At 40.1% G+C, this 26827-nt stretch overlaps 3 protein-coding genes across 5 annotated transcripts in view; 2 read left to right on the top strand and 1 right to left on the bottom strand.

Moving 5' to 3' along the window:
• The first annotated feature begins 449 nt into the window (after positions 1-449).
• LOC124053975 (angiopoietin-related protein 5-like) lies at positions 450-5202 on the top strand. Its single transcript, XM_046379597.1, has 7 exons — positions 450-1171; positions 1376-1458; positions 1557-1584; positions 1711-1802; positions 2461-2578; positions 3892-4077; positions 4734-5202. Exons 2-7 carry the CDS (start codon positions 1390-1392, stop codon positions 5030-5032), a joined length of 792 nt encoding a protein of 263 aa, XP_046235553.1. The 5' UTR covers positions 450-1171; positions 1376-1389; the 3' UTR covers positions 5033-5202.
• Positions 5203-5374: 172 nt separating this feature from the next.
• LOC124053973 (NXPE family member 3-like) lies at positions 5375-20605 on the bottom strand. 3 transcript variants are annotated; one of them, XM_046379595.1, is made up of 7 exons: positions 20430-20605; positions 17454-17630; positions 11819-12262; positions 10917-11212; positions 10150-10220; positions 8986-9192; positions 5375-8901 (listed from the first exon to the last, which is right to left on the bottom strand). In XM_046379595.1, the coding sequence occupies exons 2-7, from the start codon at positions 17568-17570 to the stop codon at positions 8348-8350; spliced, it is 1689 nt and encodes a 562-aa protein (XP_046235551.1). In that variant the 5' UTR covers positions 17571-17630; positions 20430-20605; the 3' UTR covers positions 5375-8347. The 3 variants fall into 3 exon arrangements, with proteins under 3 accessions (XP_046235551.1, XP_046235550.1, XP_046235552.1); XM_046379594.1 differs by lacking the exon at positions 20430-20605 and adding an exon at positions 18638-18872; XM_046379596.1 differs by lacking the exon at positions 20430-20605 and adding an exon at positions 18148-18204.
• A 3669-nt stretch (positions 20606-24274) lies between these two features.
• LOC124053976 (anoctamin-4-like) overlaps positions 24275-26827 on the top strand; it is a 39109-nt gene continuing 36556 nt past the window's right edge. The window contains exon 1 of the mRNA XM_046379598.1: positions 24275-25506. Within this exon, the coding sequence (XP_046235554.1) occupies positions 25287-25506 (220 nt within the window). The 5' untranslated portion in view covers positions 24275-25286. The remainder of the gene's footprint in view (positions 25507-26827) is intronic.

Genomic DNA, 26827 nt, shown 5'->3' with positions numbered 1-26827 from the left:
AAATTAATGTGTTGCTTTGATGCATTTTTATAGCGATGACGATTTAGCTTTGTTCTCTCAACTGCAACCCCATTGGTGTCAAACAGCCTATTGAGTAAGTAAAAAATAAATATAAAATCATAATTCAATGAGGTGCATAGGCTTACTTTTATATCTTTTAAGTTGAACAAGTACGAGGCTTCAGTGCTTCAGTCACAGTGGGATGATATTGATGACATGCTCCCCCCCTCCATTAGCTGGCAGATGTGACCTTGAGCAAGGCACTTAATCCCCAATTTGCTCCCCGGGCGCTTGCTGCAGCCCACTGCTCCTGTGTTTCACTGCATGTTGCATGTATGTGTGTTTCAATCAGTGATGGGTTAAATGCAGAGAAGTAATTTCCTAGCTTGGGATTAATAAAGTAAATAAAATATTTAAAAAAAAAATTAAATTAAAAATAATTGGCAGGCATACATAGTGTCATATACAGGGTTGGTTGCACAGTCTATGCTGAAGCTGAGTATTGAGACTTTGGAGGCAGTGATATGCTCACAGTGTCTCCCTGCTTTGGTCACTTTCCTCCTGTTTCACAGTGTGCATTTACCTGAGATGGAGCTTTTATGGCGCATGGTCATATAGTAAGTCATTAGCTCTATGGGCTACCTCCTGATGACACTAGAGTAAGAATTAGGGGAGTGAAATGTCATTGTATTTTGTGAAACAGTGTGTTTTCTGAAATGTTGTCGCATTTTGTGAGATGTTGCGTTTAGACCTTCAGGGCCGCCATAGTTTATTTGAGAGTAGAAATGTTTTATCTCATGCGATCACACAGGCATAAGGACACACTTTATAGTGTGTCTACTATCTATCTGTGGTTAATTGCACTGTTTCAGGCTTCAACAACACAGCAAGTATTTCTTCTGTGAGTTAGAACATTGGTTGTGTTGAGTCATGAGTCCAGATGGTAAAAGCCAGAGAAGCAAGCCTGTAAACACCTCTGGGCATATTTTAACACAGCCGTGTTGAAATGGCACAGTTGTAAAAAATGTGTGTGGAGTGAGATGACTGGTTCCGTTGTTCGGGTTGAGTCTGCAGTGTTTATCGTGAGCAAGAGGAAGGGGTGGTAGATTAGCTGGTGGAAAAGGGTGTAACTGTTGTGGAGTTCAGGATACAAGGTTCATTTAACACGCAGGTACGTGCATGGATAAATAAATTATTGACTATAAATGGTGGCATTTTAATCTTAAATGTTGTGAAAGTGTAAGAAGTCTAAAATGTTAACATTCATTGCAGTAACACAGTTGTGTCTTTTCAGTGTAGCTAACGGTTTTATAAAAAGTTTTAGATCTACAAAATATATTATCTTTTAAGTCGAACATGTCGCTGTTAAACTCAGAAAATCAGGACAAAATGAAGAGCCTGACTGCCTGCTGTGTGTTCACTTTGGCATTTCTTCTGAGCTGCACAGAGCAGACTAAGGTAAAAATAGTCGATCTCCAGTCTATTTTCTTTAATATGTTTCAGACAAGAACAATGTTTAGTAACTCACTTTAAAACTGTTTCTGTGGTGTTTCTAGAAACAGCAGACTGCAGTTCCCTCTCAAGGTACAATGCATGTTATTGTATAATTGTTTGCAGATGTCTTACAATTTTGCATGTACAAATTATGGTCAGTAAAATGCACCGTATGTTGGTTATCCTCTTGCTTTTCTCTTGTTATACTAACTTTAGGAACAGAATGCACACAGATTAAGGCTCTTTCACCACAAGCATCCAGTGGGGTTTATGTAATCCAACCTCCTGGAGTTAAGACCCCATTTAAGGTATCACAGAAGATCCTAAGTCTGACATGTAATGTAATAAGTGATTACTGCATGTAACTGAATGTTCACTAAGCCCAACTCCAGTTACTGTTGTTATGCCTGCATTCTTTGGCACCTACAGCGCAGTTTTTAGTGATGAAACCTTTTTTTATGTTACATTTTGAAACAACAGTTCCTTGAACAAAAAAAATGGTTTCTTATTTCATTTAGGGTCATGAATTGAAATGACAACTATCACTGGCACATTTTAGAATGTGTTTCACCCAACGTGGTAAAACAAGAACCCAGTAAAGGGGTCTTAAATACACATTTAATGGCTAAATAGATGAAATTCTGCCAATAGATTTTCATAGTTTTTGTATTGCATATTGTTATGGTAAGCCAAAATTGTAAGATTATGCTGTTCTTTCATTTTAAATTGTCATTGCCTGATTCAACAAAATAACTATAAAATATTAGAAAAAACAAAATATTACACCTCCTCTCAGACTGAGAGGAGCTTCTTACATTTCAATATAACACCATAGTTCCTCTGCATAACAACACAGTTCCTCTGTATGGCACCATACTTCCTAATAACCCAAGCATGCTCACACAAACAGTTAATATGAGTGACAGCTATCTTGCGCAACATATGTTCACTGGACTTCCTGTTCAGGTCTACTGCATAATGCAACCAGATGGAGGATGGACAGTGTTTCAGAGACGCAGTGGAGGAGCAGTTTCCTTTAACATGAAATGGGCAGCATATAAAAATGGTTTTGGAAACCTGACACGTAAGTATCACACGACCACAATATGTCATTTAGAGGTTAAGCAGAAATTAGGAGAGTATTAGATGTTGAGGGTCGGTCAGTTAGAAGTGTCGATGGTGAAGTGACATGGGGATGATGAGAAGGATCGTAGGCAGATGAAGGTGAATTCGGTGCAACTCGGGAAGCCGGAAAAGCCAGCAATGACATGGGTTCCATTGGACAACCACAGGAGATATGCAGTCTAATTGAAGAAGGGATGCAAAGGCTGAGAATGTCAACAGTCAGTGACAAGCATCTTGCTGTGAGAGCAGGGTCCTGTTTTCCAAAGCCTTTAATCGACATTGTTACATGGGAGTAGAAAATAGAAGGACAATGGAGGCCAGTGACTAGTTTCCTGATCCTTGTTAAGCAGGTCTGGAGATCCCCCCCCCCCCCCCCCCCCCCGCCCCCCAGCCACATGAACACACCTTCACACACACAATCAAACACTCACAGCACACCATAGACTGGCACTAAGCACACTTTATTTACTTCACTTTGTGTTTTACATTTTTATATTTTTCTTATTTTTCTTAAGTGTTCATTTTAACTGGTACAGAATGAGGATCCAATTTTGGTGCGAAGCGACTGAATGAGAGAGGGCATGATGAATGGCAGCTACGACCATGGCGACTCATGTAGTGTGAGTGAGGAACAGCAGCAGCACTCTGAGCTGATAGACTCAAACTCTCTTGGGGGCCAAGTAGAATTGAAGTGAAGCACTTTAAATGACCTCAGGCCGAGTGACGAAACATTTGTAGTCGAAGAAAATGCTGTTTCAAGGAGGCAGAAAATGTTGCCGCAGACACATTCTTAATTTTGCGTGCAATGTCTAGAACAGCTCTGTCATGGGGAGATAGAACACTTGCGGACTGAGAGGATTTGGCTTGTTGAGTTATGTGAATAGCATAATTGAGGGCGGGAAAGTAGGGCTAGTAGCTGGCTTTGGAGCATCTGCCTGCAGCTGTTTGTCAAGATCCAGCACAGGGCTTCTGAAAGAGAGCCTTTCGTCTTGGCTGTGGCATGTCTCACAAAGTGCACAGTAATAACAAGCTTGAACCTTTAGCTGTAATTAACTGAATTTTTGCCTGACTTACTTGCAGCTGGCTTCAACAATCTGCCTCCAGAAACTATTATTGTAAAGGGCCAAACACTTTGCTTTGGAGCCATGTAAATATTTTTATTATGGCTTTGAAAAGTATTTTGAATAAAGGTATTCGCAAGGCTGTTACACATACTGAAAATGGATGTAGGAAAATTTTAATTCTTTACTTGTGCTCTGCTGATTCCCTCAGAGGACCACTGGCTTGGCCTGAAAAATGTTTACTCTCTGACCAAGAACAAGAGCAAGAAGTGGATCATGAGGGTCGACCTGTGGGATCATGAAGGTGGCACTGCTTTTGCCCAGTACAAAAACTTCAGACTGGGCAGTGAGAAAGCAGCTTACAAACTGCACGTCGGGAAATACAGAGGAAATGCAGGTAAGCCAGCCTACTTTTTAGATGTTCTCCACTGTCCTGCTTTTCCTTTGCTTCTTATTGACACGTAAATGTTAATGCATATTTAGCTTTCATTTATGCTGGTTGGAATAGTCTGTTACTTTAGACCACAATAATATTTTTTGTGCTTATGGCTCTTTTGCCTTAAAAACTTAGATTAATAATGAAGTGTTGTTTTATGTATGATAAAATTCCACACATGGCAGCTTTAAAGTGAGACTGTGCAACTTTTGAAAGATGAAATACAGCTACCACATTTTCCCTTTCAAATGAAACATTGAATTTATAGGCACTAAAATACACTTTTCAATTTTATAGATGTATAGCTGTATGACTGACATTACTGTAATTGAGAATGAAAACCAAGGCTGTTCTGAGAATGAATCAGACAGGAAACACCTGGAAACATGAGAAAACAATGGCCATCGGTCACAGTGACTTGGACTTGGAAATTTCGTAATACTCTTGTTGTTGAACTGTTGCCGAGAATTGGCTGATGTATCAGTGCCTTGACTTGACCAACTTTAATGTGCCATTTTCAACACAGTGGCCACTGTTCAGAAAAAGCTACATTTAAAAGAAACCCTCTGAATTACAAACTCCAGACTTCCTCAAATACATTCCTACTTTGTCCACAGGTGATGCCATCCGTGGTGCCTATGGTGGGATTGATCAGAATGGTTATGGCTTCAGCACCATTGACCGTGACAATGATGGCTGCTCCCCATGCATCTTTGGTGACATTGCCGAGACTGAATGTAGCTTTTCAGAAGGTGGTGGCTGGTGGTACAGCCGCTGTGGCTCTGCCAGATTGAATGGCGACTGGCATCCTGCCAGTGACAATATTGGTTGGGCGTCAGGCCTCCACTGGGATACCTGGAAAACTGATGCTCCTTACTCTGTCAAAGCTACCAGAATGATGATCAAGTCTGTGTGATTTAACTTCATGCTCCCTATTCTCTTTCTTTTATTTCTTTATCTCTTCATATCAGAAAAAGTAACTGCTCTTGAAAAGAAGATATCTAAAATAGAAATTTAGCTGAAAATTATACGGAAATTTGTTTTGTGCCAGTGTTCAATCAGGTTATCACTGAGGTAGTCCTGTAAGCAAAGAGAATAAAATCAGAAGCATTCAGAGGAACAACGTTGGATGTCAATAATTCAATTTACAGGCTTCCCTAAAATTTTGGCATTCTTACAATTGGTTGTTTCAGCAAGCATGTAGAAAGTATAGAAGGCAGTTCACAGTGCATGTCGGTGCTGAGTCATTACAACAATAGAATGTAGAATGCATTTATTTTATTATGAAGCACTAGAGTATTACATACATCGCTATTAAATGGTTTTATTTGCAGAACCCTTGTTGTGTCTAATGTTTTTTTTTATTTCTGTTCATACTATGATGGAATTTCACTTCTGTTACAGTCTCTTCTCTTTGCAAAACCTTTGAGATAAGAACTTGAAAATATGAAAGTAATTTATAGACTAAATATACATTTTATTCAACTGGTCTCAGGAAGTCTTTCTTGTTCCGACTATCCTAGAAAATTTCTTTTCACATACCGTGTGACAGTTCATCTTCAATTAATATTAAATAAGAACTTTAGATAATCTCCATTTCATATGAATGTTGTAGTTAACTTTCAAAGTTTGTTTGTTAAGTATATAAAACAACAATTATACAAAAGTCTAACAATCAAGAAATTACGTTGTCACACTTTTCAAGAACTTACAAACAAGCAAGACCAAGTTAACATTACATACAATAATCACAATTCAATAATCAGCAATTGTGTCAGTAGTTTAAACAGTAGTTTGCCGTATTAATATTTCAATACGTTTTATACCAAACACCATGTAAACGTTTCATTTTTACATAGTAAAAATAGTCTCAAAATAACTCTTCTGTTCTTTGAAAACATAAAATACATTAATTTCAGCTAAAGGGGATTTCCACAAATACATGTTTGTTGAGGTATAAGTAGATGTCAGTTATTATTAATCCATTTTTATGATGCACTGACTGACTGCAGAGTGGAAGAAAGTTCCATTTAACCTGAAAATCAACAGTACCTGGCCTATAAACTCTCCCTTTGTAAAACAGATGTGTGCTTTTGTTAAATTTACTGTCAGAGGAATGGAACATTGGCTGCACTCGGTAAACCACACTGACCTCAAGTTATGCAGGCTACAGCCTGATCCTGCTCACACATTCCGCATTTACAGCACTGTTGAAATACATGGTGTAGGTGAGCACAGAGATCTATGGATCAGGAAATGTTGCACAACTGGAAAAATTGACTGGCTAACTGATCCATGTAACTTCCTGTAAATACCAACAGATAGTAAGCAGACAGTGGACTGTTTGGCATCTATTATTTACAGCCTGCAGTGGCCTTACATAGTCTTCATACAAGTAAAATATTCACCAGTGATTGATCATGACAAAATAACCTTGAGACGCAGTCAAAGTCACGTGACATTTTCCAACTTTACAAGCTGCCAAAAACAGCTTGAGAGCTCCGTCAAATGACTGGACGGTGCACAGTAGATTGTGGGATATGGAGGACAGCAAATGATACATCAGATACTTCGTGAATTGAGTTTTGAACTTTTGAATGTCGGCTACAACCATCTATACCCATTAGCTCCTAATAAAATCAAAGGTAAATCGTTCAAGTTGTGATTGATCAGTTCAAGTTCAGTTCAGGGAGAATTTTCCAAGAATACTAAAAGCTTGGCATGAGGTAAAGGTGGGTGGATGACACAAGCTGTTGTACTTTGCTAAATGTTATGATCAGATACAAGGACAGGAGGGGAAGACATGAGTCATTGTCTTTCCTATCCCACCTTCCAAAGTCTAAAAGGTCAACTTGACAAGCGAGTGTTATTCTGTAATATCCACATAGGGATGACTGAGAGTGCACTTACAGCCCAATATGCTTTTGTGACTGCATTTGTGCACACGGAACAGAAATGTTCCCTCACAAGGATGTTTTCACGCTATTCTGTGGGCTCATTTCAGGCACACATGCCTGGCTAATTACAGGCCATAGGAAAGCTCAATTTCTTGCTCTTTGCCAATGCAGCAGAGGCAGCGTCCTACCTCTGATTTTGATTGGCATGTTAGAAGCTTCAAAGTATTTGGGACAGTTGTTAAAAATTCTTTGAAGAATATGAAATTACAGGAGATTCAGAAGTGACAAGACAAGTGAATTATCAGATATAGACATTTACACTCCTTTCAAAATAAAAGTATATTTGTATTTTTTTCTACATTTGTACCGTTTCCTGAAGCCATAACTGAACCAAAAATAAAACACACACACACACACACACACACACACACACACACACACACAGTACCATGGATTCAAACCAGCAGAGCACAAGTTGCTTCTTAGAGGTAGACAGTTAGCTGCTATCTTGTGGCTAATCTTGGTTAATCCCACTTGATGGTGCTGATTAGGTACTAACATTTACCAACATTTTGGCACTTTAGAGCCAGGGACTGTAGTTTCACTGTAGCGCACGCTTTATATCTGTGCAATCTAAACATTCAACAGGTTTTCCGCCGTGGACGAAAGGGGGCGGTCACAGAAAAAGTCACAAAATAAAAACAGAATGTAAACATAACAGTTATTTTTATATTGACTACTTTATTTATGTAATTATGAAACTGGAAATAAATGATTTAGAATGGATTCTGTATCAGCACAAAAGTGAAAACTTGTGGCCCCAGTAGCTTTCTGGAAAAGGTATGAAATGTTAGTGTGTGTGTGTGAGGGTGTGGCATGCTGTGTTCGGCTCTTTTTGTCCATCGTCACATCGTGATACAGCATGATATATTTTGTTGTGAGATGTCATGTTGCTACAGTGTTAATATCCTGTAAATTAAGCTGGCTAACCCCATGAACCCCTAAACCCACTTTAATTTCATAGAGGGGCCTGTTATGGACCGGACTTTTATGGTAATATTACTTTCACCCTGATTCATCTCATTATCCCTTGCTGAGTGTTTTCTGCATCTCTCACATGCTTGGAAATTCCAAGACATGTGATATGTGTCAAGTGTGATTATTCATCTACACTCCTTTTAAATACCCAACATACAGGTGCTTCTCTAAAAATCAGTCTGTACATGGACTGCTGAAGGAAAAAAAAATGCAGCATTTGGTAGAAACACAGATGCAACATATAAACTAAGAATGTGCCCTTGAATCCCCACTCCTCTCTTCCCTCAAACATACATCTACTGTTCCTTTTGAGGACATGTGTAAGACAAGAGAACATCAATCATATTCTTAATAATGGCAGGTTGTGGGTGGAGGCTGTGCGGCAGGTGGTGGGCCAGACTCATCTCCCAGGCATCCACCAGACGGACATTCAGTCCTTTGAACATGGTTCTAAGCACCTTGTCACGCTGCATTGAATACCAGTCGCTGTTGGTTAGTGCCTCATAAAGTGTCAATGCTTTGAGGTTGGCAGTTCGAATGACGACCAGCGTGCCTGGACCCCTGTTCAGCAGCCGTACCACTGCCCTGCGGATGCTCTGCAGCCGTCGAATGTAGACCTCAACAGGGAAAGTGCTGAAGTGAGACCAGATGCCAATAACTACGACAGTGTTGGGGCCTCCAATTAAGCCATCTAGCTCATTGGCAATGTAACGGAGCTCGCTGACTGGGGTTATGCCGAAACGGATGGGTGGACCATGGCAGCGGTATGTCACCAAGATGTTGTTTGCATAATCCAAGGCCATGAAGGGTCCAACTTGCTTTGGACTGTGCAGGTCAAACTCCTTCAGATCTAAAGGTATTACAGAGGGAACAGACTGAGTTGCAGAGTGAAATAAATCAAAACTATTACTGGAAATCTCTATTGATAGACTACCTGAGAGTGTTTCTCTGAGGTGTTCAAACCACTGTCTGATGGTGGAGTCTCCATACAGGTGGACCACCTTGCCTTTCAGACATTGACTGACGGCAGAGGAGGTGCTGAACTGTCGAACTGCAGGGCCACTTAGTGCTCGCCACGCATTTTCATAGTAATAGCCAGAGAGTCCAGAATTCACACTCCTGCTCTTCATCTCCGGTTCACCTGAGAGGAAGTTTAAGGATACATTTTGCTGAGTGACAATAAATCACATGAATAGACTAAAAATAAATTCTCTCCCTAACCTGTCAAGTTGTTGCTGGTAAAGAAAAATCCTTATAAATGTCTCACAAACATATTGTTTTTTAAAGGCTCAGTATGTCACAGGAGTTTCTAGTATTTCCCCAGTGGGATTACATAGTGCAGCTGTTGAAACTATGGTAATTATGTTTATTGTGATAAAGGAATATGCCACTCAAATTGGCCTTGTTTTTGAACAACAGTCATGCCCTACATCAGTGATGAATAAACCACTTCAGGCGTTGACTACACTGACAGCTCTTGTGGGTCAAATCAATACTGCTGGTCTTATTCTATAACTCAAACTCACTATCTTCAAACCTAAATGGTTGAAGATAAAAACGTTGAGGTTGTATTAGGAACAAAACCATACTAGTATATGAAACCATGCTAGGTTTCATATATGAAAATAGAAAACTTGATGATGATGAACAACAATGATCCTGGGGCTAGAATTCTCGCTAGCTGCTAATTATAGCAACAAAGAAATATGAAAATGGTCATTTTTAACTATTACTAAGAGCAGAAAAACGGCAGTTGTTCAGTTGTTGTGCATCATAATGGTAAACTAGTACATGCAAACAGTAAATGATCCCTCCACACATTGCGAGACAAAATGCTGTCTTTTGAGCTAAAATCATGTAAGCCGCTGCAGCTTCTATTTGGGGATACAGCTTACCCCAGAGAGACAGGATACACTGATAACAGCAGGTGCCATGCTCAATAACTTTTAGCTCCATGTTGTACTCCCATCACTCTTCTCAAATTACCCTGAATATATCTTTCTACGTGACCCTGAAGAAAGCAGTATTTGTTTACAAATACTGTAATTGAATTGTTAGTGGTTAGGTAGTAGTGGCAGTGCTAAAAATCATGTTTTACCTTGTTTTTTTGGCAAAATGTTGACACTGTCAGGTCCTGAAGCATGAATCAAGACTTTCATGTTGACACCACTAAAGAAAAGTACATGTTATTAAATATCTCTCACGCACATAAAATGAACACAAGAAAAGAGAACAAAAATAGAATACTCAAACACAACAACATTACACAAACCTCGCCCATCCAATTGATTTTGTAAGTTAAAGTAGCACTAATGCATATCTTCATATAAACAGTGGGTCCAATGACTGTCTCTAATGTGTCACGTGCAATGACCACAGCTTTCTCAGCTGAGAAATAGCAGGTCAGAAATGGATGAGTACTAATTGAAGATCTACTTAATGACACATACATGCATAGTGGAATGCACGCACAACTGCACTCTGTCACGCATCTGTAATCATCTTCAAAAATGACAGAACTATGCAGGAAACTCTGGCCGCCAGTAATAACAGAACAGTTAACAACAAGGTCAAACAGAGCTTTTTGATAACACTGATAAGTGATGATCATATACTCTGCGATAAGTGTGTGTGTGTGTGTGTGGAGCAAGAGTGTGTCATCACCCAAACTGTAAAACTAAAAACAAAACAGAGTTGTTTTTTTTTAAAGATGTTGCTCACAGTGTTAAACCCACAGGGAACTGACTTTGCAGAAGTGTCTTTCAGTTAACTTCAGTGTGCTTTGGTTTTACTTTACTGGTTTGGTACAGTCTCACTACTCTTACTCTACAACATGTCTCTTTTCTCCCATTTCTGTTCCCTCACCTTTGAAAGAGCTTGTCCTCCTTGGTCTTGAGGTTTTGTTTGAAGTCTCCCTTGGAGTGGTTGATCCTACTATCACAGTTCAGCTTCTGTGGCTTGTAGCAGAACCAAGAATCGCCTGTGTGGAGGTCAGTGTAGTTGCACAGCGGCTGCTGGGTTGAACGTAAGCAGACGTTACACGTGGTCGTTTGAGAGAGTGAGCCTGATCTGAAGAAGCTCTGGAAGGAAATCCTGTCTGGCTGTTCGCTGGTCAGCCGCCGCAGCACTGTGACAGCCTCACTAGGATGAATTAGTGTCACCTGATAGGATAAAGAACCAGAGTATTCAAATCCAATCATGTTTGTGAATCTTGAAAGTGAATCTTACAAACCTGTCCAATGTGATTAAGGTGAAAGCTAGACTGATCTTCAGAGACCTGACTATTTATTTAACCACTCTCCCTAAGAGCAGTTATTAGCAAAAAAAAAAATAGTCCCAGCAAGCTGGTCCAGCTTTGACTTTCACCAAATATTGAAGTGGTGTGCGTAAGGCTTTACCAAGAAAAATACTATCTAAAGTGTGGAGAAAGAGTCTCATTCACAACAAACATATCTTCTGTGTAGCATTTTTGGTGTGACAGCCTCCTGGGGTGCTACGAGTAGAGGATATGGACAATGACTTTGCACCATGTACATCAGACTGATGTGTTGTTAGACTAATGTAAATTGAGAGCCACTCAAGGGAAACTGTGTGAACCTTAAGCCTAAAGCCAATTAAATAACAAGAATAATGCTTTTTTCAAGCTTGCTTTTTGTGTGTTTATTCTGCAGTGCTAGAACTCAGCTGTTATTGACCCATGTTACAACATATAGATGAAAGACACCTATAATACAAATCATATTAAACATAATAGTTTTTAGCATCACCTCAACAGACGCGCTTCCTTCCCAGAGTAAAGAGAATACAGCAGAGTAGCTGCCATTTAGATGATCCACCACTTGCCCAGCCACACCTGCACCAAGTGTAGAGTTATGCAGCCTGGCAATTAAGGCATCTCCCCCATACTTCTTAGGAGAGCCCTGGAAGTCATACATGTGTATCATAACCTCCAACTGATCCCCTACATGCCACTGTCCTCCTCTACTTCCTGGGAGAATGGTGAAGGTGCTGTGGGCAGGATCACTGGTCTGATCCAGGGAAAGAGGATCTGGCAAAAGTGGAGTTTCAGGCCAAGTAATGGAGGTTAGAAGATGATGTTCCTCCTGAGCATCCTCAGGAGACAATGGCTTGAAAGTGCAGAAGTCTTGATGAATGTTGGGGGTTGTGGAAACACTCGGGAACCAGATGGGAGACTTCACTTTATGGTGAAGCTGGCAGGGGTTGAGAGAGAGAGAGAGATGGTAACAAAGATGCATATTAGCATAATGGCCATCAAAAAGTGACACCATTCGTGTTCATATTGGTTCTCGATTTCACTCTGCTATTCGGCCTGCCATAAAGCAGAATATTTCCTGGAACAATGAAGGTTTGATTTACTTGATGTCTGTCAATATGTAACCAAAACACAAGGGGATTTGCACCTGTGTATCTGTGAAAGGAAACTCTAATCTGCAAAACGAGAACAACCTCACTGACACAGGAGGCAAAAAGGGTGAAAAAGGAGAGTACACGTGTTTGCGCTGTGCGCAAATGGACAGACAGTCTTCTATGTCTGTTTATCTGTTTACATTGCTGTCACTTTATGCAACATTCAGATGTGGACAATTAAAAATAAAAAAATAACCCTAATTGAGCAATACAGAAAAAAACATGGAAAAAAAAAAATACAGGCTGAATGGGCCAACCCACAGGGGGTTCACGTAGGATTACTGTGTGTGTGTTTGCCCCTCATACAGTAAGCCCACAATTTCCACAGTGGGCCCACACAAGCCTGTTTGCACATGAAAAGCATGTGAATTGTGCAGTACCATGTGCTGTAAACTGATATTAGCAGTGGACTTTGCCCTGGTAAATGTTTGTTTGGTGATTTGTTAAACAAGCTAAAATGCAAAACAAAATGTGTGTTTCTTGTAGTAACTTAGATAAAAAGCAGACATTAGCTGGATTCATTAATTTTTAATTAATGAATCCAATTGATTACAAAAAAATCCAATTTTTTTGTAATCAACATTTTATAGCCACTCCCTTGCTTCTTTATGCTTTTTTCTTATTTCAAACCACATGTAGGTTTTAGTTCCCAGTTGTGCATCACTAAACTTCATTAAACAGTGCTGAATTGACTTCTGCTTCACTTTGTTCTCTCAAGTGCTCATTTGCACAAACCTAACTCCAAAGCAAGTAACAGAAAGTAAATTTTACTTACAACTTCTTGGTTTCAGAAGTGGTAACACAAAATCACTAGTTTTTAATCACGCAATCATTGAGAATTTTGGAAATTTGGGTTTTCCCCTAAACACAAATGGTGATTTCTGTCCTGTGGTTACTGTGAAGGAAAGAGTGTTCAGGGTATCTGTAGAAAGTGAAACAGGATTTCACTTGTGTGACGCTCAGTGCGTTCATAACCCTGTTGAGTTTCACAATTAAAGTAACATTTTTGTGGTATCTGGTTTGATTTCTTAAAGAGACGGATACCTGCAGGCAAAACGAATGTGCAAACTGCACAGTAATGGTAAATCATTTGCCAACATAATAAAATTTGCATAAGACAGAAAGTGCTTGAGCTAAATATGCTTATAATCCTGCCAATGTTCCAGATCCAAACGAGACTCCAAAACATTTTTGTTTGTGAATTTGTGGCAAGTTCTACACTGATCCTTTTGTTCATAATTTGTCTGGCTGGACAGAATAATTGTCCCTCACAAATGGGAGGTCCGATTAGGGATGGTAAATAAAAGAAACAGGCAGCCAGTGTATGTGAAAAGTAATTGTAGGATAGGAGTCATGTACCAGCTGCTTCCTAATCTATGATGTACATTGAATCCCTGTTAAGCCCAATAAACAAACAGTATGAAGACAAATAGTTGTTGCATGCTGGCATGAGTACCTCCACACACTTTTATGTTCATATAATACGAGACACAGTAAAGACAGACAGGATGAGGAAATATTTTTGTTATGCAAGACAAAATGAAGAGAAAGGTAATAACAGAAGGAAGAGGACCAGCCGGCAAGACAGGCAGAGATTATGGGTATACATTTTGTGACAAATTTGTTAGCAAACTACAATGTCTATAAGTAAAAAGAATTTTCCCCTGAGGGTTAATAAAGGAATTCTGATTCTGATATTGAATTTCTGTAGACTTTTCACAAATAGTCTCCTGTGATGATACTCAGACCAGATTTAATCACATGTTTATGATTATTCCTCACTCACCCGTCAACTTCTTGGGAAGTGATTTGTTGTTCAAAGTTGAGAGTTACAAATAAGTCATTTTCTATTGATGGTCGCAGTAAAAATCTGCATTTTTTTAAACAAAGCAAAAACATAGTTAACCAATGCTGATAAGGACGGAATAGAATAATAAAACATTAGCTTTAAACCTGGCAACAAAACAAGAATTCTGGCCAAGTGATGGACAAGCTCCCCAAACATACAAATACAAGCTCATATTTTTTCATGATATGGTATTAGTCTCAATAACTGAAAACAAATTGCTTTTGATATCTCTGTCATCAAACTCTCATGAGTACATGACATCAGTTCACCTTTTTGTGTTAATATAAATATAGCAGCTGGAACAGAAAGTATTTGTCCCCAGTACATGACCCTTACTGTATACTGTAATAATCCGTTAATCATGTACTTAAATCAAGACCTCAGATCAAACGAGGACTTATTAATACCACTGCACCTGTGGTTCCTCACTGCTAATCCAGTACTTCAATGTTTAACATTTAACAACATCAACATTTTTCAGTATTCCTGTCCATCCTGCCACTTTTTTTTTGCTTTCACCGTGAAAGGTAATTAGCCAACACAGTAGCCTATACTTATACAATAGCCTGTGTTTTTACTTGGCCTCCACAATTGACTCCCCAGCTGCATTTTCCACTAAAGATGAGGCAACATTGGCTAGTTTTGCACCACTCCCAGGATGTACACTCATTCAGTATGCAGATGACCTTTTAGTCACTGGCATTTGTCTCATTGTGGACACAAGATAAGACGAACTTCACTGATTCCACAGCGGAGAAATTCACATGTCATGGCAACTCACAACAACAGAATAGAAAACAAACCTTCCCTCTCAACACAGCAAGGAAGCAAACAGAAGGTACCTTTTATTGTTCAAGGGACAACATGTGCTGTTTATTGACCAAGTATCTCTGATACAGAAAATGTCTATCTGAAACCAATAAGGACATGTGGCTTATCAGGAAAAAAAAAATATCTTGAGACCGGTTGAGACCAGTATGTCTCAAAGACTCTGCACAAACTGTTGTTTGGCCCACCAAAATGAAACATTATTTCATGGCAGTAAATGTGGTGCCATCAGCTCCTATTCTTGGATTGCCTGATATCTCTGAAGAGAAAAAAATATCACGGTTTTGTTAGCGAAAGAGGAAAACAGATGGTGTCAGCCTGCTGCACATCGGCGCACTTCCTGTTGAGGTTTTAGAGATGTGTGGCATGTGCACTGTTTTGATGCGGAAAACCCCTTATGACCTCATTTTGCAAACTACTCTTTTTGGCTAATCACTCTTCTCTGTTCAGACTTAACTTCCACAGCTGGTCATTTCTAATCCTGTACAGCTTTCTCACAAGTTGTTTCACAAAGAATTCATCAACACACAAACAGAAAGTGACTGGCTCTCACAAGTCTGAGTCTACCACTGCTTTGGAAGATGGCAGAGTGAATTTTGCTGATAGCATTTCCTCTAAACTTCAAGATGCTGTGTGGCTTCTGAGCTTTAGAAGCCCATTTAGTTCCCCCACATCTTCATCTCAAGCTGCCGAATTAATAGCTAGCTCACTACAGCATGTACAGTCATGGCTGGACCACTTGTAACCATTTATACTGAATATTATGGCAACTACAGCAAACCATGACCCTAATGACAGGGCAGCTAATTTGGCTATTTTTAAAACTTAAGTACATTGTACTTCTGGTTCCAAAAAGGCTAAAAGCAATGCATTTACAGACACAGTGGCCAAATATGCTGCTGCCAATTACTCCCATGCTCCTTTTTTGTGTAATCAACACCAGATGTCTATGTTCCAGGCAGGCTACTTGGAACATAACATTGATCTTAAAGTACAGACTCGGGCAATTCAGTCAGACATCGTTTAATGACAAGGGTGTTAGTAATTATGTATAGCTTTGCTTTGTTACTCAGAAGGCTGACTAGCTTTGCTTCCATGTATTTTACCTATGCTTGTGTTGTGCTAGGTTTTAAGAAACACACTATATTCTTATATTATTACTATACAATGTTACACTATATTAGTATGAAATAAGGTATAATGGAATATAATGTACTCACACAGTATACTGTATAATCAAATCAAATAACAAACTTATATAATCAGCATCTTAAATCGCATGAATTAAAGGAAAGCAATGAGGTATTTGGAAGAACTGTAACTGCAGCCTCTTGGAGAGGCTGGTTGCCCACATAGTGACACCAGTATGACTATATACCCTCCAGCCATACTGAAAACCTGTATAAGGTATAAACATGCCTGATTTGATATTATTGGATAATGCCATGACTTGGCATGTTTCTGATGTCCATGGGTAGAGGAAAGTTGCAAGTCAGCAGTCTCTCAAAGATGCCAGTTTGGTATAAAATGGGATGCATAGCTGTTCTGTCTTAAGTTGCTCGCCAGTGGCTATTGCTTCAGTCTGACCATTTCCAGCATATTATTTGACTCTTAATTTTATGGGACTTCAAAATTGTTGGACAGGAGGCTCAGACTTCAATTCTGGCCTTGACCTGAGCATTTCACTCACTGACACTTGACTGCCATTTCCACAGCGGGGGTTAATTAAACAATCACAAAAAAGTCTGTAGCTGAGGTCCTGTTTGGCCCATAGATTTTGTGATGACATCAGAGATTTTGGCATTGCTTTAATTCCCCACCTCAAAGAATTTTTCATCATCACAGTTTCACTTTTCCTGTCAACAATCATTGTGTGGTTTATGGTTTTCCTATTGTTGTGAGATAGAGAACTATGGACTAATGCTATTTGCTTTTCCTGTCTGGATCGTAAATCAGCCTTCATTTCCCAGAAGATTTCATTGCCGGTGGCAGATAGAATCGCATAGTGAACGCAATGTTTATAAGGAACCAGTTTAAATGCTAATGGTGTCACTATTCTATTGCCAATAGTTTGTGCAATCAACATCTAATTCATAAAGACATGTTAAAGCAAAAAACTTTTCTTTAACATGTCCATTGATGTCCATTGATGGTTTAACTAAAAGTGCATTGTCTGCAATGTAGAACATTATTGTTCTGTCAAGCCACTTTGCATTTTAAAGGAATATCCTGAAATCATACACATTTTAAACATTTCAAACACCTTTAAAATGGTCTCACTAAAACCAAGTTCTCACCTCTTGGAAGTCCATGTTCTGTAGCACAGCCATTAACACAACCAGAAACAGGATGATGATCCAGTACTTGGGAAGACAAATGCTGCGCTCTCCTCTTTTACAAGTTCTGATCTTCATGTTCGGTGATCAGTTTTCATCTGTGGCAGCAGCAAAGCACTGTGACCAGTTCATCTGGTGCTGGATTAAAAGGAAAAAAACAACAAATTAAAAAAAACTTGAACTTGTTAAATCCCCTCTTTACAAATAGAGTGACATGTGTGGTTTCCATGGGGTCGAAACTAAATCCAGTCAACCAGGAAATTCCTTTGATCAGCCATCAACACATATTGCGTCCAAAGACAGCAGCCTCCCTCAAAGAGAGCTCAAGCACAACCTTAAGGTGAGCAAAAGAGAAAACTGGAGAAGAGCCTAAAGAGGAACAACACTAGGAGGGAAGGTAAGGGTATGGCTGAGGGGAATACACAAAGAGCTAGTGAGCTGATCCAGTTTTTCAGCAGATTTGGCTCCAACTCTGGCAACCCCCCTGCTGCTCCCCTGAGCAATGACTGCACACTCTCACGTCCCCCACTGCCATTCAAAAACTCCTGCAGCAAATAAGTAACATCAGGGCCGCACAGGGAAATGTGCTATCTCCCTTCCTCTTCACCAAAGACAAAGGAGATGATGGTAGATTTCAGCAGGAATAAGTCAATACCTTCTCCTGAGGAGGCTCAGGTTCTGCAACGTATGCAACAGGAAGATATAGATGTTTTACCAGTCTGGTGTTGTGTGTTGCTGCGGTGTGTTGGGGTATGCACATCAGAGCAAAGGATACCAACTGACTGAACAAAGTCATCAAAAAGGCCAAAACTGAAAACGGGGAGTTATATGGACCCAAATGCAACACACGGGACAAAGTCAATAAAGAGCAAAAAAAAAACTTTATTAATTAGATTAAGGAAGCTTTGCAGAGGCAGTTAAACATCCACCAGGGGGTGGGGCAGGTCAAAAGAAAAAAAATTTCAATAACAAAAATCCTCTTCAGCAAAAATTAAGCCACAGCAAAAAAATTATTTTCCTTTAAAAAAAAAAAAAACCTCCATAAAAAAGTCCAAGAACAAAAACCTCTTCAGCAAAAAAATTAAGTCACAACAAGAAATCATTTTTCAAAAAAACACGAAGGGAAAAATCAGAGTCTACTTTACCAATTGGGAAGGCACGAGGCAAAAACGGAAGCAGGCAGAGTCATCAACGGGCAAGTCAAACTAGAAAACAGAGCTGGATAGTCATACAGAGCAGAGGAACAATCTGGCAAAGAGAGTAACCTGTGTGAAGAACAGGTGAGAGCAGTGAGGCTGATTGAGGTGAGAATGGGCTGATTGGCTGGGAAGTGGGTGAGGGATGAAGCATTCAGGGGAAAACGGAAAAACCAGTGACTCATAGAAAGCCGATCATCACAGAAACTGTAGCTGGCTCTGAGCTTGTCACCCTGGAGGAGGTGGTCAGGGACAGAATGCTGGCAAAACTGCTGGCAGTTCGGGACAATGTCTCTCACTCCTTCCATAAAACACTGGACAAGCATAAGAGCAGTTTCAGAAACAGGCTCACTCACCCCCACTGCTTAAAGGAGTAATACAGGAAATCATTCCTGCCAAGTGCTTAGGTCGCTCACTGTACATAACAGTGTTGTCACTCACTGTACATAACAAATTATTGTTATTTATGCAGAGCTTTAGATAGGTAGATGCTATTACATTATGCTATTACATTTAGTTGTTTAGTGAAGTCTTTTGTAATCTGACACCAAACTGTAAAGTAACTGCAAAGTTACCCTTAAGACAAGCTGCACAAATATCTGTTTTCTCCCTTATTACACAGATCTGCACATAACTGTAACAACTCTACAGCTATTGGAAGATTAGCAAGGAAATGACTCATGATCTTATGAGAAGTTCCAGTGAAGAACGGTAACATCCGCTACACAGACTGGCACAAAGTTTTAGCTTGAATATTCTGAATTCTAATGTGTTTTCCATGAGCTTTAAGGGTTCAGGCTGTTAATCTGAAAGCATACAGCCATGATGTAAGGGAAGAGATAAGACTATCTGACCTAATGCACTCAAGGACTCGCTACTCTGCCTGCCAATTACAGACAGTAATTCTTTTGTAAATACTGATGCACTGTTCAGGGTTTACACAGACATTTCCAAATAAACTGTTGCTATAGTGATGTACAAACATTAATAAATGACTTCAATTTTAGTTTGCAAATGCAAATACTGTAGCGATCACTTGTGGAGAAGTTTAACACAGCTGAGAAACATATTGGAACCACAGAACACCAATACGTGTTGCATATAAACACACACACAAGATTTTCTCTGGACCTAATCACAGAGACAAAAACGGCCATTTCAGAAAGCAGTAAGCATAAAGTATGAGCAGCAAACCGTATATATAAGCCTAAAAGTGTCCTGAAAATCTGTAATAAATGCAACATCAAAGTGATTTTTGGAACTAAGTGAATTGAAGTATGCCAAATGTAATGCTATACAAGGTACAATATCACAGACATTGTACTTCTGGTTCCAAAGAGTCTATAAATTGGCTAAATTGGTTAATGTTTCATAGTGTGCATGATGTTTATAGAACTTCATCCACCAACCCTCTCGTTGATTGTTACGCAACTGTATATTTTTGTATAAATTTATATTTTAGATTTTTTAAAATATTTTTTTGTACTTTTGCACTGTCTTCTCCTGCTAAATGTTGGTGGCTGTAATGACTAAATTACCCCTCAGGTATCAAAAGTCTCGTCTCATTTCAACGCTCTCTTAACTCTGAAATGTAGAAGAGCAGAAGTTTTGAAATAAGACAAATGAGAAGAACAGTAAAATTCAACTACCCCAAAAGTACACACATATTGGAATGATTAGTGGAAACATTTTTCATGATGTATATAAAATGAAACTTTAAACATACTCAAATGTGTCTTACCGCAACAGAGTGTCATCTGGAGGTAACAGGATGATGTAACCCTTGCAGTTTATCGTACTGGTTTTCTGAGAAGTTTGTTCTTTTTGCCGAACAGACAGTCAGAAATGAAACTGATGACAGACTCTCATGTTGTCGATGCTGTAGCTTAACAACTGCTTCTACAAGGCGATCTTCTTCTACAGTCATCTGAAAAAAAAAGGAATTAGAAGTTTGTATGGAAGCTTAAGACTACAAAATTTAAAAAAAAAAAAAAAAAAGTTAAATATAGTACACCTTAGTATTCATGCATAAGCATGCATTTACTATGTCAATATATGAAAAACAAATGTTAAATGACAATTATTTGGCTTTTCATCTTTAAACTGAATATATTATTTTTCATTGCAATATTAATATTTGACATTTTGAGAGGTCTTGCAACATGAAATATGGCCAAGACTCACCCATTTGAAGCCCCACTGAACTTTGATGAACAAAAAGGGCCATAATTAAACAATGGAAAACAAAATAAAAACAATGAATTAAAAACTGTGTCCAACTCATGTACTCATCCTGTACAATCTACTGTGGTACCTGTGCTACTTTCATGATAACAGTCGCATGCTAACATGTTAAACATGCTAACATGCTAACAGTTGACTTACTGTGCAAAACATCCATCCATCCATTTTCTATACCGCTTATCCGTCAGGGTCGCGGGGGAGCTGGAGCCTATCCCAGCTGACTATGGGCGAGAGGCGGGGTTCACCCTGGACTGGTCGCCAGTCAATCGCAGGGCCAACACACAAAGACAGACAACCACACACTCTCACACTCACACCTAGGGGCAATTTAGAGTAGCCAATTAACCTAATGTGCATGTTTTTGGTATTGTGGGAGGAAGCTGGAGTACCCGGAGAAAACCCACGCGAGAACATGCAAACTCCACATAGAAGGGCCCAGACCGGGATTCGAACCTGGGACCCTCTTGCTATGAGGCGACAGTGCTAACCACTGCACCACCGTGCTGCCCACTGTGCAAAACATTTTTTTTTAATTCTTCAAGTATTTGTTGATGTTTTTCATGAAACCAAAAAAAAAATGGGTGCAACAGCTTACAGCAAAGCTTCCATTCACGGTTGACAAGTAAAGATGCGACAAGAGTTGGTTCTGTTTAGGCAGCCAGCCAGAGTTAGAGTTTGAGTCAAGTATATCTAACAAGAACAAGATAAGCTTAAGACCCTAATAAATAGTCATAGTAGTCATAATAGTCCTTAGTCATAAAACCTTAAAAAGCTCAATGAAAACATTAATGAAAACAGCTGGCCTGTCAAATGCTGAGTGCCTCAACAGTCTGTCAGGGAGGAAGAAAGAGGAAGAAGCCAATTTGGAGAGAGTAATGTATAGTGATTTATTCAACAACATTAATATGTTAATTCCCTTTTGGACTAAATTTAATATTAGTGTATCTCAAAATTCTTTGTGAATTCAAAGCATGTTAGTGATTATCTTTCCTTCCTAACATATACATACATATATACATATACATATACATATACATATACATATACATATACATAATCAAAATGAAACATTCTGTTTAATAGCAGATGGGTTATTTGTTAATGTTGGTCACATTGTTTTTTATTTTTGGTTTATTTATTCATTTCATTCATTTTAATAGACATCTTCTATATTTTATACATAACACAAATATAAAGTCTCAGCAAATCATGCAAGAGTGGAAACATCAGAAAGCCAGCTAAGAAAATCCTGAGGGCATATTCCAGTAACAATCAACTTATGTTGTCTTTTTATGTTGACTTTTAATTTGCAGGAAATGATTTGGCTACTTTTTTAGGTTTTTAAATTTACAGTATTTACAGTATGGATAAAAAAAAGCTGTTCTTGAACAAGACTCATTCTTTGTCTGCCAAACACTGTAGTCACACCAGAGGAAATTTCTTTGGACTGAAGCCGTCTGCCTGGGGGCAGCAGTTCAAACAGAACATGACAGCGGTCAGATAGGTCCCTGAGAACGTTGTGTGCTTTCATGAGGCAGCGGGAACTGTGCAGACCTTCCAGGGAGGGGAGAGGGCAGCAGATAACCTATTGGCCATGATCTATTGGCCTATTGGCCACTGTAACTCTGCATGTGATTTTCCTGTCTGCAGCTTTGTAGCTGCAAAATCACATGCAGATGCAGTTGCTGTCTACAAAGAGCAGCCAAGCATAGCTCCCCTTCTGCTCCAGGTAGGACAAAGCAGTGTGGAGAGCTGTGGCTACAGCGCCCTCCGTGGACCTGTTTGCTCTGAAGGCAAGTGGGATGATTGTGGAGGACTTCAGGCTCTAGCAGCACTGTATCGTGCCCCATCACCAGACCTGAAGGCGGTATTCCTCTCCCTGAGCAGGTACCGCACTTCTTGAGTAATCCAGGGCTTTTTGTGGGGATAAACCTGCATGCACTTATCCTCAGTGACAGTGTCTGGGCAGTGTGTGATATATCCCTTGACAGCTGTCTTGTACTGCTCCAGGTCCTGATGTTCACCCAATCTGTTGACTCAAAGCAGTACTGCAGCTATTCAGAGGCAGAGGTTCTAACAATTCAGGATATGGTGCAGAACTTTTCCTGATGGGGGTGTATGTCGGAATTAAGAGCAGGGATATGTGGTCTGACTGGGCCAAGTGTGAGAGTGGCTTAGCCCTAAAGTCTAGCTTGATGTTAGAGTAGACCTTGTCCAAAGTATTTGCTCCTCAGGTAGCACACTTAACATGCTGATGGAATTTAGGGAGCACTGCCTTAAAATCAGCTTGGTTAAAGTCCCCTGCAATTATATGAACAGGCTACATGCTCTGCTGAGAGCTAACAGTGTCATATAAATGTCTGAGGGCCAAGTTAGCATTAGCAGCCAGGGGAATAAATACAATAAATACAGTTATCATGACAACAGTACACGCCGAGGGAGATACGTCGGCCTGCATTTAACAGTCACATACTCCAGGTCTGGGGAGCAGTGACTCCTAACAGTCTTAGTATTAGTGCACCAGCTGTTGCTCACATAAACACATAACCCTCCTCCTGTACTCTTTCTGGAGTCCCTGGTGTACTGTGCGGCCTGCTAGCTGGATAGCTGTATCCGTAATAGATGAATGAAGCCATGTCTCCGTGAGGAGCAGAATGCAGTTATCCCTCACAATGTTGTTCATTGTGAGGGAATGAGTTTCAGCTCATCCATCTTGTTAGTGAGGGATCTTGAGCTGAGAGAAAGACAATGGGAAGCGCCACTGCTGATAGAAAGTAACTAGGAGTCTGAGCAGAAACAGATGAGAGAGAAATTAGGAAGTAACTTGTATTGGGATAAATAGCATAATTAAAAGGAAAGTCTTTGCAAAAACATAGTAAATGTTCTCAGCAAGGAAGCCCAGACCGTTCTCTCCTCGGCCACTTCTACCAGCTCATTTGAGGGTACACAGAGGCGTGCCCAGGCCAGATGAGAGATGTAGTCCTTTTATCGTGTCCTGGGCTTGCCCCTGAGGCCCCCTCCCAGATGGACATGCCTAAATCACCTCCCAAGGAAGATGTTTGGGAGGTATCCTGGCCAGATGTCCAAATCACCTCAAAGGAAGATGACTTGGAGGCATCCTGGTCAGATGCCTGAACCACCTCAACTAATTCCTCTCGATGCAGAGGAGCAGCAGCAGCTCTACTCTGAGCCTCTGAGCCCTTCCCCAATGTCTGAGCTACTCACCATATCTCTATGGTTTATCTGTATGGTTTAGCTCAGCCACCTTGCAGAGGAAACTAATTTCAGTCGTTTGTATTTGCAATCTCGTTCTTTCAGTCACTACCCACAGCTTGTGACCACAGGCGAGGGTTGGGGCATTTAGTGACTTATAAATTCATCACAGCAGATGTTTGCATGACAGTGGACTCTGCTTAAATGAATTGTGGTCTGCATCCTCCTTGTAAATGTGGAACGGTGTAAAGGATCTCTGCAGTAGCTGAGTTATTACTCGACAGATCTGGGCTATTTCCCTTGAGGCAAAGGTACTTCCTCAAATGAAATGTTTTCTTCCTCAAAGGCTTATGGAGTTCTCTGGAGTACACTGCCAAGGCTGGAGGCCAGAGATTATACCTGGTTCGGTACTTGGCTGGAGGGAGGTTTTTTTTATGTCACAGGCTTAATCACACATATGCGCATTTGCTCCCCATGCACATTTGGACTCAGTTCACCATTTTAAGTATGCAGCCTACACATGGCTGAAGGCAGACGCTTGTGTCTAAGATTTACAGCCTGAGCATCATTCCCTGACTTCCAAAGCCTTCTCAGCCACATTAGATTTAGCTCCTTTCTTTATTCCATATTTAATGTGACTCTTGTTCTAAAAACATACGATTTTGAGCAGTAGCAATAAAATTAAACGTTATTCGTTAACTCCACACCCCCTCTTGTGGATAATTCTGTCTGTCTCTGTGGTCTTCTTCACGAACTTGTTGTTTTCATTAAGTAGGCGTTACATTAATAATCCTTTTGGGAATTACACAGCCTCTATGGTGGCCTACTTAACAGAGACCTTCTTTATCTTGGTACTTCTAATATTCTCTCATGAACTTGACACTGCAACCTGTCCAACTGCGTGAAGCAGCCACGCCTGCAGACGTGCGTAAAGACTGCAACATCAACCGCGACACGTGCCCAGAGCGAGGCTGACGTGATGGAGTGGAGTGGAGGTGAGATTGTGCGGGTAGCAGATTTGAACAAGCAAGCGCTGGAAGCAAGTGCAGTGGGTGGAGTTAACGATGCTTTCGGTACGGGAGAAGTTGTTGCCTTCACACGGAGAAGCCATGCGTAACAAGAGTGACCGTCGCCGGTGAGGATGCTGGAACATGAGGCATCAGCAGACATGCGACTGGTCCGGCAAATCAACACACAAGGCATGAAGATCCAGCACGGGGGCGAGAACATGGGCTGCAGCAAGGTCGGAGAAAACCAGGAGAATCAGGTCATCTGTTTGCAGTGTCAAGACGAGGTGGCGCGGGTGTGTCCGGGAAGTCCGCGCCGCGCCATCACGACGCGCCTCTCCTCCGGATCCGCAGGTAGAGGCATGCTGTGCATCATATGGGACGAAAGAAAGCGCTCGAGGGATTGCATACATTAACATCACTTTTAGTATGATGTAATATCACTTATCAGGTTGATATTGTGGTATCCTTACTTTAATTTCACTCTTGACTGTGGGCTGAAATGAGGGTGGGATAAAAAAATATCTGCTTGGGACAGCTAAAGACACAACTGTAAATTATTGTGAATTACGAATTAGTCAACAGGGTCCAAAGTCACATTACTAATATTTCATTTTCAGATTCAATGAGAGACCCCTGAACAGTTGTGTTAGTTTTTCAATTAAGTCTCTGAAATTGACCTCTAGGGTGGGACATTAATGTGAGAAAAAATATGGACAATTCATTTCTGTGAAGAATTTAACCTTTGACCAAGTCTTCACCCTAAAATTTTTTGTCCACATAAGAACGGCAAGTCCGAACAATGTCACCTTGTAAACAGATTCATGTCCCCACAGCCTGAGCAATATGTCCAAACGCACACTAACACAATAAAACAGTAGTCTGTGACAGTTATGTAAGGTCATTCCTCTACTGGTTGCTACTACTACTACTAAAAAAAAAAAAAAACAACAACATTGCTAGTATAACTCAAAAAGCAGAAAATGTGATAAAAAAACACTTCATACTCAAAACTTAAATGATGTGTAATATTTTTAAGGTGACTTCTGATGATGCTGCTCAGATGCTAATATGGTTTGTTCATGTGCTGCCTTCCCATAATGGTGGTAATAAATGACACTTGCAACTTTATCTCCAAACATGAAAGCAATATCAAGTGCTTATGCTGAAAAGACTCCCAGTCAGTGACAAATGTCTCTGCTGTGCTTTGGTTGCTCTTCTTTGATGTGGCTGTAGGTGTTCGGTTAGAGAATACGAAATGGGAGTTCACCACACAAATCCTCTGAATTGCGAAATGAGCAGAAGCATTTGTGTTCATTTCTCAGTGCGATGCAGAAATGTTAGGTGTTACCTTCAAGTAGTGACTGCAGTGCCATAGAAAGTCTTTTCCTCTGCTGAGTAATTGAATTAAGTTGGAGGCTGCAAAAAAGGACAATAACACAATTTAATATTGTATATTGTGTTGATTTGACCTTATTTCAGGTATCTTAAAGCTGCACTGTTCAGTATGTGTGTATTACAATGGATCAGATGGCGGTGTGTGATGTGAGGAACGGAAAGGAACTGCTCATAAAGACAAACCCACACAGAATTATCACTCAAATTTGCATTTCTCCTTAGTTGTATGAGGTGTTTAATTCCACTGTTTTGATTTCAAATCAGTGTCACCTTGGCA

The sequence above is a fragment of the Scatophagus argus genome, chromosome 22, assembly GCF_020382885.2.
Source record: "Scatophagus argus isolate fScaArg1 chromosome 22, fScaArg1.pri, whole genome shotgun sequence".
NCBI lineage: Eukaryota > Metazoa > Chordata > Actinopteri > Scatophagidae > Scatophagus > Scatophagus argus.
The sequence above is the reverse complement of the archived record's forward strand: the minus strand, read 5'-3'. Positions and strand labels throughout refer to the sequence as shown.

Excerpts from the sequence above, each read along its gene's own strand:
- LOC124053973 (XM_046379595.1), bottom strand. The coding sequence starts at position 17,570 with ATGAAGATCAGAACTTGTAAAAGAGGAGAGCGCAGCATTTGTCTTCCC. Across the intron at positions 10,221-10,916 it reads GAGGACAAGCTCTTTCAAAG|TGGTGTCAACATGAAAGTCT; the intron begins GTGAGGGAACAG and ends ACTTTTCTTTAG. Across the intron at positions 9,193-10,149 it reads CATTTTGCCAAAAAAACAAG|GTGAACCGGAGATGAAGAGC; the intron begins GTAAAACATGAT and ends ACTTCCTCTCAG.
- LOC124053975 (XM_046379597.1), top strand. The coding sequence starts at position 1,390 with ATGAAGAGCCTGACTGCCTGCTGTGTGTTCACTTTGGCATTTCTTCTG. Across the intron at positions 1,459-1,556 it reads GCTGCACAGAGCAGACTAAG|AAACAGCAGACTGCAGTTCC; the intron begins GTAAAAATAGTC and ends TGGTGTTTCTAG. Across the intron at positions 1,585-1,710 it reads GACTGCAGTTCCCTCTCAAG|GAACAGAATGCACACAGATT; the intron begins GTACAATGCATG and ends TACTAACTTTAG.